This window comes from Aquila chrysaetos, chromosome 3 (assembly GCF_900496995.4).
Source record: "Aquila chrysaetos chrysaetos chromosome 3, bAquChr1.4, whole genome shotgun sequence".
NCBI lineage: Eukaryota > Metazoa > Chordata > Aves > Accipitriformes > Accipitridae > Aquila > Aquila chrysaetos.
Window position 1 is genome coordinate 19,748,825 of NC_044006.1, and position 14,811 is coordinate 19,763,635.

Below are 14,811 nucleotides of genomic sequence, written 5' to 3' on the forward strand. Positions count from 1 at the left end.
AAATCAAAATCCTAGTGCCTTGTTATTCCTGGCACATTTTAATAAGCAAATAGCAGCTAAATAATGTATTGACAGTCAGGGTAATTACATACACACAATTTATAGCAACATAATGAGTTTGGGTTGCCCCCCCCCCCCCCCCGTTTTGGGGATCAGATTAACTGTTGAAACAGTACAAATGGAAAGCCCAGAAATAATGTTCTGCAGGGGAAAAAAAAAAAAAAAAAAAGAGGTAGGGCTAGGAGTTTGCTATATATAGAAAAAAAAATTGAACAGATTTGCAAACCAGTACAATAAATGGTCTAGCTGGCAGGTATCCTTTGATTTTTATTTTTGTTGCTCCACAGAAAAAGCATAGCATACTAGTGCAGGTGAGATACAAACCAAAAAGAATGCTGTTGTGTTATGTCTGCTGCTACTGGCTCCGATAACTTGCCCTCCTCCTTTTTTTGTGTGTGTTGTTAATCATCTTGTTTTGTGCAATGCACTGGGAAGCATCACCGTAAACCATGTCAGGGCTCTGGTAGTTTGGAAGTCAGTGTCCACCTTGATCTTTGAATATAGCTTCAATCTGGTCGTTGAATGGATTCTCCCTTCCAAGCACTTGAGGCCATTCATGTAGCGCCTTCTGCCAGGTAATTCTTGTTCCAAGGGCTGCAGCAATCTGCAGACAGCACAAATACTATCAATTTCTTGTGTATTTATAATGTAGTTGTTTCATGCCAGCATTTAGGACACCCTACCATAAAGAAGACTCCCCTGTACAGCCATGTGATGGACTGTAACCTCTAACCAAAGAAAATACCCCACTCCAGCTGCCTGAACAGGGGAAAATCCTGAACAGTAAACATAACATAAGGACTGTATATCTGCACCTCCCTGACCAGCCATTTGGTCTAATGATACTCTCCAACCACTTCCTGATGCCTATGATGTCTTGTCTATAAACTTCTACTCAAAAGCCCTAGAGTCTGATTTTTTTTTTTCCCCTCAAAACATCTTGAAAGTATTTCAAAAGCACTGCTTAGATATAATGCATGAAACTCTTGCAAGTCTGAAGGAATTCATGCTCCTAAATGCCTCTTACACTTCTAATAAATATTCTCTCTGCTATCCTGTAAGGAAGTCATGGGTGTTGAGGAAAAAGAGGCCCAATTATATTTAGGTTCAAAACTACCCAGTTCTGATGCTCTAAGTTTGTGCCTGCTGCTGGTTGTCTTCAGAGCTTTTTTCCATGAGACCTGTAGAAGTGGTAAAATAGCTTTTCTCCTTGATATTAGAACTGCTCCAGCTTTCATAGAGGTTTTTGCCCTAGAAGTTATGCACCAAAGAGTAACTCTATCTGCTGTACGGCCAGGGTGAAAAACATCAAGTGTAGCAGCAAGGGGAAGAGAGAACAGCCTGATTCTCCTTTAACCGAGTTTTCTCACCCTGCTAACACGTTTTTGTTTTAACTTCTGACCTACAATTATATTTTGCGTATATGGTAACTTCACTTTCAACCCTAAAACTCACTCTGATGTTGATTGTGATTATGAGGTTTAGAGCTAACAAAGCCTTTTTTTTTTAAGGGCCAAGATGGGTTTATGGAATCAAACTATTTGAACACTGTTATTTTGGACTTTGGGAACAGACTGGAGCCTTTGGGGAATTTTTAATGCACTTCTTTTTAAACCCTGTGCTTTTGAAAGAAGCTGTAATGAGGGGCCAGGAGACAAAAACTTTCTTTTTTTCAGAGCTCATGTACAAAGAGACACATTTGTGGAGTGGAAGCTCTTAGACTCTGGTCACTCAAGGTCTCATTAAGCTAATGGAGGAATTGGGGCAGGGAGGAGGGATAGGGGAGATGATTGTGCAATAGGGTGTTTTCTCCTGGTTGAAATTTCTAATGTGACCAAATGTGGTTATTCTGGGATACCCTATGGCTGCCAGAGGGCTGTGACCTGTGTCTCTCAGAGTGGTCCATTCTGGCATGGTAGTCTCCAAAACTCTTTCACAAGTCCCTAACCCTTCCATATGTTTTTTAGCAGAGTGGGTGGGTTGGTTGGTTGGTTTAAAAAAACTCTACTATCTTGGCATGGTGCACCCACTGCAAAAGTATCACTAGAGGTATGCTCTACAGTGTTCAGGCTACTGTTGACTGGCAATTTAAGGCATATGTGCTTAGACTGCCCTAAGTTATGTAGGTCCTGCTCAGACATCATTTCATGTGGTCCTGATTTCAATAATTTACTCTGGATGAGTAGTGCTGCACAGAGAAGGGTTCATGATTCTAGAAATCACTTTTCTCATAGGTCTCCTTTAAATTCCAAAGTTCTTGTGCTTTGAAACCTGCTACAATTTGTATGTTTTTTGCAATTAATTTTTTGTGAAGACGACAACCCCTAAGCAATTTTTTTTTTTTAAAGGAAATATTACCCATTCCTCATAGAGCTCTGGGTGACTGCAACTGGGAGGTGGCTGTGTTATTTCAGCAGCTTCTGGCTATCTGTTTTCTCCTTCTGCACCAAACTGGCGATGGGCATGCTTCTCAGCAAAGTGTAAATACCCAACTTATCTGATATGCATCACTTCAGGGTTTTCTCTTTTTTTCTGGCTGGAACGTGTTTTGCTATGACTTAAGGAAAAGAACAGGAGAAGCTAATCACACTCAAGCTGTGCTTTCCTGCCTGTACATAATCATTAAGAATCTTCCAAGCGTCTCAGGTTCCAGTTTGTGACGCTCAGGGCTTTCGCATTCTCCCTGGTAACTTCATAAAAGCAAGAAATGAAGCTGTTTATGCAGGATCCTGTTGAAATGCATGGCCCTGTCATCCAAACAAAGCGATCAGCTGCTCTAGAGAGAAGTGATGTCCTTGAAGCCACCTGGCATTCACAAGAATTTGCAGTGAAATTTTGTAGTAAGGAAGAGATGCTGAAGAAAATCCCCGGACTCCCTCTACAGTCAATGGGAAGAGAAAGTCAGATTTCTTCCAAGGATAACCGAGTTGGACTTCAGGAAATGGCGTCTCAAAGACAGCTCTAGAGGGAACTTAGCAGGACTGAGTGATATACTTTGCTTTTAGGTGTCAAAAGTAAATGGAGTGAATTTCCTCTACCTACAGCCTGAGCTAGGTGTGTTGGGAAAAAACCTCATGGAGCCCAATTTTAACTTTTAAACTTAAGAGGAATGCAGTTATGCCAAGAATGACTGTTTTGTTTGTAGCCTTCTGTTTTGCAACTCAATAAAAACATGCAGGAAACCCCCTTCCCCGCCAAGAAATTTGCAGTAAGGGAATGTGGTTCTGGGCCTGGCTAAACAAATGAGCACTTGGTGTTTATCCCTTCTTTCAAGGATTTTTAAATATAAAATACTGCCTGGAGCAGGGACTATGGGGGCTAGTTTTTCCTGCCTGAGTGTCCTAACCTAGCCTTTTTCCAATACACGAAAAACCAGAATAACTGCTAATGGGATGGGGGAGTGTTGCCTCTTTTCTTATTTCCTTTTCCTTCTCCTTGCAATGATAAGTAAGCAAGCATCAGTTAGGAAGGTTTAATTCCCTCCCACATCTCTCCTGCATGGCTGGACTGCTGGACTACTGGATATACATGCTGACACCTGCTTCTGTCATTATACCAGCGGATTATTTTTTTTTAATTAAAGAGACAGCAGGTAAACAGCAGGTGAAATCCAGGGGCTGACATTAGACACCGGCTTATCCTGCCCACTGCTGTATCATAACAACTAGGGATCACGGCACACTTCCAGCTCACACTTGGCAGAGAGGAGCACTGCAGTTCTTATATCCCAAACTCCAAAGTTTCTCCACAAGAAGGTAAGAGCTAAAATGTTTGTTTTCTGTGGAGTGTTGCTCAATTCAAAAATTTGTGTATATTTGTCAACTGCTTTGAGATCTTCAGAGATAAAATTCAGTAGAAATGCCCAGCCTCGGTCTTATCTGTTGTATTTATTTGTCAAGCTGTATGTGAGGCGTGGGGAATAGCTGCAGAGATTGAAGCAAGAGCACCCATTAAGTTGATGAGCTGCACAGCATCAATCCTCTTCCAGCAGGCAGCTCTATATGGTATGAAAGCCGTACCTGGCCAGAGGCATTCACGTTGGTACAAAGTAAAACTTTAAATAAAACTAGTATGAGGAGCGAGTGAATTGTTTATCATCTCTCTCAAGGGTACTCTTAAATATCACTCTCTGCTCACACTTCCCCTTCTTTTTATTGAAAGCCACTCTTTTGGAGCAGAGTGCTACATCTCAGTCCAAATAGTGGTATGTTGATAACAGACTTCCATATACTAGCAGGAAAAGAAAAATGGATTTAAAGCAGTGGATGTTTGGATAAGGCTAATTAATAAATCCTAGAAGGGCAATAACTCACTTGAAGCAAGGCATATCTACAGCTGGCACCTTGACTGTAAGGGAAAATGTACCTATAAAAGCATTAACGTCATCCTAACAGCAGGAGTGGGAGATCATAAGCACTGCAGGATGCCAGGTCCAGAGGGAGTGAAATATGGCAGCGCTTGGCTGGATCCTGCAGCTCAGCACTCCGGGGGCTGCATGTAGGTTTGCTGCTACCCTTCAATGCCCTTTTGTAATTTTCTTTTGGCTTAGGCAGGATCCCTTTGAGATAAATACTTGCTGCCTTCAACTTTATGCTACCTTCCAGCTGCTGGTGGGATACGGGATGTGGGCAAGAGCCTGAATGAAAAGCTGTGATCTGGCGAGTTTGGCTCCCATGGTGGCCAGTTGCTGGGGGTATAAGAAGCCTCAGGCCAGCCTCAGGGTAAGACATAAAAATAACGCAAAGCCCTTTTCTTCTTCACTCCAGGCTCTTCATATTGCAGTTTCCCCAGATGGCAGGGTTGGGAGTGGGGTCCATTTCATCACTGTTTTCACTCTCATTTCATTTGCCAAGTTTTCTCTAATTGCTTCCTTGCAAAAAGCCTGCAGCAAAAAAAAATCCAGACACATTTTTCTCCACGTCCCCAGCCTGCGAGCTCATATTTTCATGCAGCTATCTCTTGGTAATGTGTGGTAGCCAGGCAGGAATTTCTGCTATGAAGGAGTCCATCTTTGAACAGGAGGTTCTTTTGACTTGGCAAGGCTAAGTAAGCCACCATATTGCTCCAGCTGACCAGCACAGGTTGTGTAAAAGCTAGCACCTAAAGCAGGCGTTTTGCCTTTGGACTTCCCCCTGCAGGTCTCCCCTGGCTGAACTGACAGCGCAGTCAACAGGGAAGCTGCCAAAATGTTGGAACCCATCAGTGCTTGCAATGCACGCCCGTTGAAGTGCTTCTCCAGGAACTGCTCTTTCCCAGCGTGCAAGACAGCATTGCCTCAGGTTGCTTGGTGATGGGAGTGTGGGAGTGAATATATGGGGGTGTTAGCTCACATTGTAAAAATCAGTCCATAAATTCACCCTGTGCTTTTGAGCAGGGGAAGCTGCCAAGCAGCACTGCCGGTGGCTGGGTGGCATAGCGGGCTTCTCTTACACGGCTCCATCATGCCAGGGTGGAAGAGAGCACGCAGCCGGGAGCATGGAGGAAGGCAGCGGTGCCCTAGACGACAGCTTTCTCCAAACTGCTCCACAAAAAACATCACAGAGGAAACATCACTCTTCCTTCTCCCAGCTGCCACCCAGACCTTCACCCCTGGGCAGGGCAGGGATGTTGGGAGCAGAGCTGGCTGCTTGGAGGGCACGTTTCCCTCATAGCAGCAGGTAGCAAGAAACTTCTGGACCCGTTGTTAAGTATATGCGATGGAGAGCAGCCACTGCTGCTGCTCCCAGGCAGAGCCCTCTGGCAGGAAGGGGAAAATCAGCTCTGCTGTCGCTGTCCCTTTCCATCTCACCCACTGCCTGCAATTTGTCCCCTCGTAATTTACGCCAGCCTAATTCTTGCTCTGAAGAGTCAAGATTGAAAAGCATGGAAAACAGGAGTGGTCTTTATTTTTGGGACCTGCCCACCACCCCATGTTGACTTAGCAGCGGGGGGTGACTGCGTCCTGGCTGGCGGGATAGCCCCGGCCAGGCTGTGCCCGTTGCTGCTACCGGCTGCATGTGGGGTTTCAGCTCACATGCAGTTTTTCTCAGGGCAGCATAGGGAAGGCTGGCTGCTGCTTTCCTTTGCATATGTGTTTGAAATCTGAAGCTAGTGTATAGAAAAACACAACTGGCTTTGTTCATAGCTGATTGCAATGCATGCTTTCTCCACGTGTTTTATGGAGTCCGAAAAAACTGCTTCGAAGTGAATATGGTGGGAACAAGGCAATATCACACTAGCTTATCAAACCCAAGCAAGGCCTTACAGCAAAGCAGCTGCTTCTCCTTCCCTTTCATTTATTTCTGACTGTAAACCTTCCCCTGCCACCTGTCCTTGGAGGCCGAGCAAGCAGGAGAAAACTTCTTCCTAATATGTAGCTGCAGAGCATAAAGCAATTTAAATGTATAGCTTCAAAAAGAAAGCTTTGTTCCAGGCGACGATGGGGAAACCCATGGCCTTGGAGGCTGCAGGGCAGGGGCAGGGCTGGAGGGGGCCTCTCAGGTTTGCACAGGGCTGCATCGCTGCCCTGATCCTGCAAAACTCCCATGGGTGTTTGAGCAGGCAGGTAGCCAGCCTATGTAACAAGGATCTGGTTTTGTGGCTTAAGACCTGTTTGGCCAGGGTACTGGTCAATGAGTGAAAGAAAGCAGCAGAAGACCTTGCAGGAGTTAGAGCAGAGTGCAATCAGCTGAAATGGAGATGTCTGCTCTGGGGCTAAAGCCATCGTCTCTTTTTTAAAAGAGAAATCCCCCAAACCTGCATCCCTGCGGCATGCCGAGTGGGTGCCTCGGGCAGCAACGGGCGCCAGCATCCCGCCTGCTCCTGCCCGTCTCCTGGGACTGGGTTTTTACCTGGCTGGGGTGGAAGCCATCGACTGGTTCGATCAGCTGCCAGGGCTCACCTCCCATCTTGTGCCACTCCTCGGCCGCTGCGAACAAGGTAAGCAGAGGGGTTATCGCTGGTAAGCATGTAGGCGCCCGCCCCGAGATGTACCCCCCTCTTCCTCAAAGCGCCGATGGTATTTTTAAGCACACGACAGCTCTGCGTGATGATTATGATAATTCATATAAAGTTGTCAGAGCCAATATTGTGTACAATCCCCTCTCCTCTGGGCAGTATTTAAGCTTTTATTGTTAATTTTTTTTCTCTGTGATATTTATGCAAGGAAGCGCTTTGAACATAAATGATCGTAAAACAATTCACTTTCCCTCCCAACTAAGATGCATGCTGTAGCAAGTAAAGCTGTAAATTATTTAACACTGATTTAATACTTTTGCATTTCCCATTTTAGTTGCATCTTCAGCAGTGCAAAAAAATAAAGAGATAAAGAAAACTGTGCTTTTTAGAGAAAGAGATGGTAATGCCATATTCGCATGGGCTGATGTCTGCAGGAATAGACTGTCGTTTTCAGTTACTTCTCCTCTGAGCAGTCTTTTTCAACTCCAACAAAATAATCTTTTGAATTACATAAGCATGACATTCAATGCAAATGATGCTGTGCTGTAAGCCCCAGAGCCATTAGTGAAGTAAAAAGCTTTCTCTCTTCAAAAGGGCTGTGGAGTGATCAAACATGGGGCTAGTGGATATGGCATTAACAGACTGTAAATTCAATAATTTCTTTTATAATGACAGATTAAGAATTCTTAATAACATTATGCAGGCATCCTGTCAGGAGGAAAATGTTCCTCATTCAAGCACCACAGTTTTGACCTAGACTCACCGCTGTTTGTTGGACCCTGTCAAAAAGTGATGTCTGGGTCCCCATACTAACTTTGAATTCACAGAAGGGCAATATTCCCACTTTGACTATAGGAGCCTACTTGAGAAGCTTTAGTCAACACCCCAAGTAACCTGTTTCAAGACACAGGGCTTGGAGCTTTGTTTCAAACTTGCAGTATGTTGGGCGCAACACATGCTCACCTTAGATTACACCACGGAGTGCACATATAGATGCACAGAGTGAGCTTGCCTAGCTCCTTATATATGATGTTATACATTGAATACGAAGCTGTGTATTGTGTTTTACTTTGTAGAGGGACTACTGTTCCAGTGCCAGAAATAACAGAGGGGTAAGCAAGATGAGTAAGGTTTATATCAAGATAGGTGAATTTAGACCATTATACGTGACCTCCTCAAATCCTAGAGCAGTTGAACAAATACCCACCGAGTTTGTCTTAAAAGTGGCTATTGCCTTGGCTAGACTAGTCTAGAGCTTGCTCCCATCCACACCAAGAAAAAGCCAGAACAAGCAACCCCTATTCCCTATTTATTGCACTGCTTCTCAAAGGAACCACTAAGTTCTTCAGCCAAAGGCAACATCTGAGCTTGAATGTCCATCTAAATCTAGACTAAATGCTAGTATACTCAAATTTTACTCCAAGAAAGCTGGGAACTGCTACGTATGTATATGCCCAGGCCAGCCTGAAATCAATGCACTCATCACAGTATGCAACCACTGCTAAATATTTGATGTCTGGAGACTTTAGGGGAGGATTTGCAGTTGCTTCAGAAAAAGACCAGAAAAAATAGGTCAGCAGCCTTAGCTAGCTTTTGAGCACACTCACGAACTGACAGGTTTCCTGATGGCAAGCTCGAATTGTTGGCTCCAGGGCCGCAGGAAACTTTGCAAAGTGTCTTTCAGAGCTGATGTTTGCATGTGCATGTGTGATTTTGTTTACCTCATTTATTTAACGCAATGTAATCAAGAACAGCAAATTATATTAAGAAGTTTCTTTTCGTGAAAGCAAATAAATTACCTAAAGTTAGTCATTTAACTTATTAAAGTAAGTTGCCTACCCAGCAGGTAGTTTGTTCCAAATCCTAATGACTTGTTAAATATTAAGTAGCTGAGGCAAAAGCCGCAAATAGACTTGGACATCCTGAAACTCTGTGCTACAGTATTGAACTTGACAGTGGAGCCCACCAATGTGAGATAGTTTTGGGCAGAAAGAGTCCCTCTCCCATCCTCCCTTCTTTATCTCCTCTGTATGGTCTGCATGAGACCCAGAACAAGCTTTTTGTATTGGGTTATGTAGGATAAAATAAGTTTATGAGTTTTGATAGGATTTGGCTGCAAAATGAGATTTTTTGCAATAATCTTAGGTGTTTTGGCAGCTTCATACTTCCAAGGACAGCCAGGCACTGATGGGGAGAAGTGTTAGAGATGTACACCTTGAACTATTGCCAGGATGTTTCTGTCCCTTCACGGCTCCAGTTTTAGCTGTCTGCATGCTGGGATTTAAAATATAGTCCCCAGGCAAAATTTTTGCAAGAAGGACCAACATGGAACTACCTCTTTATAGGAATATAAAAACAAGGAAATGCAGGTCAGGGGTTTTTCCCAATTATTATATACTGGTTTTGGTACGTAAAAATTCATGCTATTAGGGAGGGCCCCCAGGTGGCCAGGGCTGGATCTCCTGCCCCATGAACGGAGGCTGAGGGACGGGGATGGTCCACCCTGGGGAAGAGCCTTCGGGAGGTGATGAGGACAGGGCCAGCCTCTTCACAGCAGCGCAACAGTGGTTACAACATGGGAGGTTCAGGCTGGATACAGAGAAAAAGCTGTTTTCCTACTTTCCCATCACTATCTAACTACTTGAATATGTTTCCCACCTCAATCGCTCACCCCATGCTGATTCTTTTTTTAAAAAGAAAGAGCGAGTGTGTTTCTCCTTGTGATGGAGCTGGGCTGATGCTGGGTGATGCCTCAAGCTGGACCCACATACATCTCACAAGGGTGGCTGTGTTATTCAGGCAGCAAAACTGGCAGAGAAAAGTTCTCCTTCCTGAGGCACTGCTCATCCCAGAGGAGGCAATATGAATCCCGGTCAGTGATGTAGTACACTACAGCTCATGAAGACCACCTTCACCATTGCAGATATACCATCTCCAGCCTAGATGACCTGCTATAAAAGCAGTGCTCAAAAATAAACCCAAATCTTATGGACTGAGATGATAGCTTTGAGATTTGGTTTTTTTCCTCATCAGCCTGAGAAGTTGCCGTGGACAAGCAGGAGGCATTTTTAGCAGAGGCTCATCCGCTGTCCCTGTCCCCTCACCACCAACACCCCTGGTCACCCAAGTGCAAATGGCCAGTGTGCTGCACACCAGGGTTGTGGGTGCCAGCAGCTGGGAGCAACGGGGAGGTTGTGGTCCCCAAGTTGGTGGTGGGGTCTTGTCTTGTCAGAGTTCTGAGGTTACCCCAACCAGGGAAGATGGGAGATGGTATTAAGGGTCCCCCCTTGGCCCCAGCCCTGCCAGTAGGGTCACCTAGGCTGGCTGGCTATGCTGCCCTTCTCCCAGTACAGAGCTAAAATAGGAGACGCACTTTAACAGCCCAGCACTTGACTAAATACTTTGTGAAAAAGACGGGAAAAAAAGCAACTTACTTTGTCTCAGTGGGAAATCCATGTAGAAAATATCAAAGTTGGCAAATTTCTCAGATCTTGCTATTTCTTTCAGGACATTGGAAAGTTGTAAAGCTCTCTGCAAAAAGCAAGCAATTTAATGACGATTCCTTGCTACTCGCGGTGCTTTACATGGATTCAGCTTTTGTCACCAGTGCACAGTCAGGGCTTTGAAAGCTAATGTGGCCCTTTTAGGTGGGGGAAAGGAGGTGAAATGGGGTGGTTCATCATAACATAGACTTGCATGAGCACCACCAGCCTTTGGGCTCACCATGCAATACATCATTGCAGGTTGCACTGAGGCCTCAGCTGATGTAATAAGTTTAATACAGCATATGGTTATTTTACTGGCAACCCCTTTTAGTAGTGTCTCTACGCCTATATAAATATTCTGAATTTCTTGGTTTGAGAGGCCTCTTGACGAGTGGCAGCCCAGTCATTTCCATTCCTCTTAAAGAAAACTGAAACTTTTCGTACAGGAAAAATGGTCTCAGTTCCCATTACTCTTCCCACTACTGCTTATCTAGCCAGACCAAATTCTGCTCTTACTTTCAGCAGAGTAATTCACCTCCATTGAGCATCTACCTAACTGATATATCCAATGTGATTTCTACAGCTGTAACAGAGATCAGGATCTCCTAAATATTTAAATTGTGCAGTTTGGATAATAACATAGACAATTAGTTTCAGACAGGGGCTCAGAAAGAAGATTAATTCATACCCTGCAGACATACGAATTGTTCATGGACAGAAGTTATGTGTACTGTATGTTCTGTATTGTTGGTATGAATATATAAGCTGCAATCCTGCAAAGATTTAGGAATGTGCTTAATTGCCTTTTCTGAAGTCAAGAGGGACAGGACATAAAACGAATCACATATGTAAGGCTTGGTGAAATTAAGGCCGTATTTTTTGTTTAGTGAATGCAAACATCAATACAACTATACACAGAGATGACACCTTTGATGATATTTGGTTACTGGCTCTTTTACATGGCTGCAGGGGGGTGCTGGGAATAAAAAATCAGCTTGTACCGTAAGGGAACAAATGGCTGATATTATATGACATTCACTTCTGCAGCCAGATTTTTAGGGTGAGTTTTAAGACATCTCTCTTCTGTCTGTTCCCATTCCTGCACTGAGCCTGGATGCTTCTTGGTCACACCATCTGGTGATTAAGTCCACAGAAATGTGTCTGACGAAGATTAACACAAATCCCAAATGAAGACAGGGTAAGGCTCTTGCTCTCGGGGCCTGCTCCCGCTGCCAGCGAAATCTATGCAGTTGGTTTTTCATACTCAGAACTACTTGATTCACAAGCCTTTTCTTTCTTATCAGGTACGTTTCTCCTTAAAGAACATGAACTTGAACAGTTTTGTCTCAGGGAGATTGCATGCCTTCAGAATAAATTTGGTCAGCTGAGAGGTTGGAAAGGGAACACATTTACAAATGCCTTAACTTAACCATGCTGCCTCCCAGAACCTGAGAGGTGTTCGAAAGGATGGATGCGGATGCTGCCCCATCTTCTCCCCACCTTTTTGGAAGAAAAAACTGTGCTGATGTCTTGCCTTTGAGATATTAGGCTTATATCCTGACACAGGGACAAACTGGAAGAGCGTCTGTGCAAGAGCATGGTCCCATCACAGCCTCGTCGAGACTTACCTCTGAGGTCAAATTCCTGAGGGTTTCGTTGGGGGTCAGCCAGCCGCTGCAGGGGCTCACCTGGGCAGGCATGGGGAGGGGAGCTTCAGCAGCAGGCTGAGAGGAAAGGGGGGCTCATAAGCTACAGCCAGAGACCTTACCTGGAGGCAGTCGAGGAAAGAATAAATTTGACTGTATGTGATGTCCCTGTTCAGCTGCCCTGCAAAGCACAGAGAGGGAAACTTCATGTGCCTGATGGCCAAATGTAACTTCATTTGCAGGTCTGTGTGTTCCCACGCATTAGATCCCTCAGTGAGGAGAGGTACGCTGGGAGCACCACGCCCCCCCTCCCCAGGTTACCCTCCCACCACCAGAACCAGGGTGCGACAGAGGTGGCACTGATGCATTCTGCCTGTTAAGGCACCCATGTCCCCACAGCGCGCAGAGCTGCGTTCGCTTCTCCCGCATCCCTCTCCATCCTTTCACGCATGATTCGTCTCGCACGCAGGGTTAGTCATCACAGCCTGCGCCAATCTCCAAAGTGCGTGACTGATATTTTATCCATTAACGTGTCTCTCACCCTCCAAACAAATGCAGGGGTTGCAAAGCTGAAGGGAAGATTGAAGGTGCCTGTGTATACTCTTGAGTTTTACATTTACCTCAGAGAGGTTAGCCTTAAAAGGGAGGAACAATTTTGCTGTCATGGAGGAAAGTGGATATGCTTGTGTGGGTGAGCAAATTCAAGCACCAAGTCAAACACGCTGCTGACAGTCCCTAAAATTCACTGCGCTATGCAATAGCCTGGCTTGCCAAGAAAATGACCCATTTTTCTCGACCTTTTTGCTCCTTTGGTAGCTACAACCAAGATGGAAATTAAATGGCCACTCAGTTCTCTGAGTTTGTAGCACACTGATCATCCTGTCAGGCTTTGGTTTTTTTGCAGTGCTGAAATATGCAATTTTTGTTGTTGTTTTGGGAACTGCAAAGTATGATCTTTCCCAAGTGAAACGGGTTCCTCAGGTTGCTTTGCAGCAGCTCCCCCATATAGATGTGATTCCAGCCTATCTCATGGCTACCCATCACCCAGCAGCAGTACCAGCTGCCTGGGGAGCAAAAGATGGGGACGTCAAAGATCTAGTGTCACTCCCGGATATTGGGGATGTCCCAGACCCATGTAGCCTGAAAGATCAGGTCCTGCAATGGGCTGTCAGGGGGACCAGGGATTCGGCAGAAAGCCATACCAACATCTGGTTGCACCTGACTGCCAGCCAAGTGGGGAAACCTGCTCGCAACCCATTGGAGAATCTTCCAGAAGTGATCTCTTGCTGCAAAATGTGTTGCTTAGGATTAATTGGGTCCCTCCAAGGCAAATCAGCCCCTCTGAAAAATTTCCAACTGGTCCTATAGCTAATCACTCCTGATTTGGCTTGTGCCAAAAAATGCTACATGTTGTCTCTGATAATTAGATATCCAGTAGAGGAACCGTCCCTGTGATAAACATGCACTCAAGGAACAAAATGTGTTTATATGACTAAAAAATAATTATCACAGGCTCCCCCTGCCCTGAAAAGGACAAGAATTTTCTTGTATTTTTCTTTTTTCTGTTTTCATTGGTAGTAGTATGGTGCTTATTAGAGAAAAATGTAACAAGGTCTAAGGAATAGAAATGGAGACAGACTTCCTGAGAAAAGGCAAGTACTTCTGAGGGGTAAAATAACCCATAGTACATAACGCAGAAGCTGTGTGGCCACTGGCCATGACTGGGGAACCTTGGGGAAACCATGGCACAGAGTCTGCTGAAAGCTCTAGTACCCAGTGGTTGCCAAAATCATCTGAAGATGTAATCTGCCTTTTAAATGATGTGATTTAGCTTCTCTCTCTCTTTGCTGATGAGAACGACGATGACAAGAACTTTCCATTGCTCAGATGCAAAAGAGATTCCTTTTTACCCAAATTCAAATAAGAGCATACTTTTGGTCTAAAATTTGGCAGCAGAATGTCCACAATGGTTCCTTGTACACAGTCTTGACTGGAGTACAAGGGACTTACTTACTTTAGCTGTTTGCATAAAAACTTCCTTTGCTACCTGCATAAAGTATTTCACATTCTTTATCCACTGTGGGGTGGCACAAACTTGTAGAGAAGGGGTTCTGCAACCAACTTCCAAGCTTCCCCACCCCACAACCTCCCACATCCCCAGGGAAATGTTTCCACACTGATCCCAGAGCACAGCTGTCAGACTAATCAAGGATGGACATCACATGTCATTGCATATGAATGCAGCCCCCTGTGATGATGTTCCTCCTTGCTCTTGGCACAGGATGAAGCCAAGGAGCAAGTGGTCTGTTAATGGTCAGACATACAGTTTCATGCATGCTCTGAGATGACAGGCTCCCAAAGGCAGCCTCCAAATCTCTGAAAACACTGCCCCAAAGCACCTTACAGCAACTGCAGTCTGAGGAAAAGCCCCCAAAGATGCCTGCAGATGGTGTGAGGTTTCAAGTGTCACACCTGTAGGTAGCGTAGGAGGTGGCAGGCACCCAGTGCTGGCGGAAAATTTATATCTCTAATATCTAACCAGTGTTTCACAACCCCCTGACTTAATCTTCTGTTCTGGTCCACATCCAGTTTTACCAAGACATCCACCAGTCAGTGAGTGGAGGTGTTCACCAGACATCCAGCTCCACCTGTAACAACCACCAGGATGAAGTACAGGCAGGCTG

General features: G+C 44.9%; 1 protein-coding gene across 4 annotated transcripts in view; it reads right to left on the reverse strand.

Moving 5' to 3' along the window:
* Positions 1-303: 303 nt before the first annotated feature.
* AOAH (acyloxyacyl hydrolase) overlaps positions 304-14,811 on the reverse strand; it is a 90,710-nt gene continuing 76,202 nt past the window's right edge. For all 4 annotated transcript variants that reach the window (XM_030009024.2, XM_041122464.1, XM_030009026.2 and 1 more), the window contains 5 exons: positions 12,250-12,308; positions 12,110-12,169; positions 10,431-10,527; positions 6,891-6,967; positions 304-664 (listed from right to left, as the gene is read on the reverse strand). In XM_030009024.2, the coding sequence (XP_029864884.1) occupies positions 536-664; positions 6,891-6,967; positions 10,431-10,527; positions 12,110-12,169; positions 12,250-12,308 (422 nt within the window). In that variant the 3' untranslated portion in view covers positions 304-535. The remainder of the gene's footprint in view (positions 665-6,890; positions 6,968-10,430; positions 10,528-12,109; positions 12,170-12,249; positions 12,309-14,811) is intronic.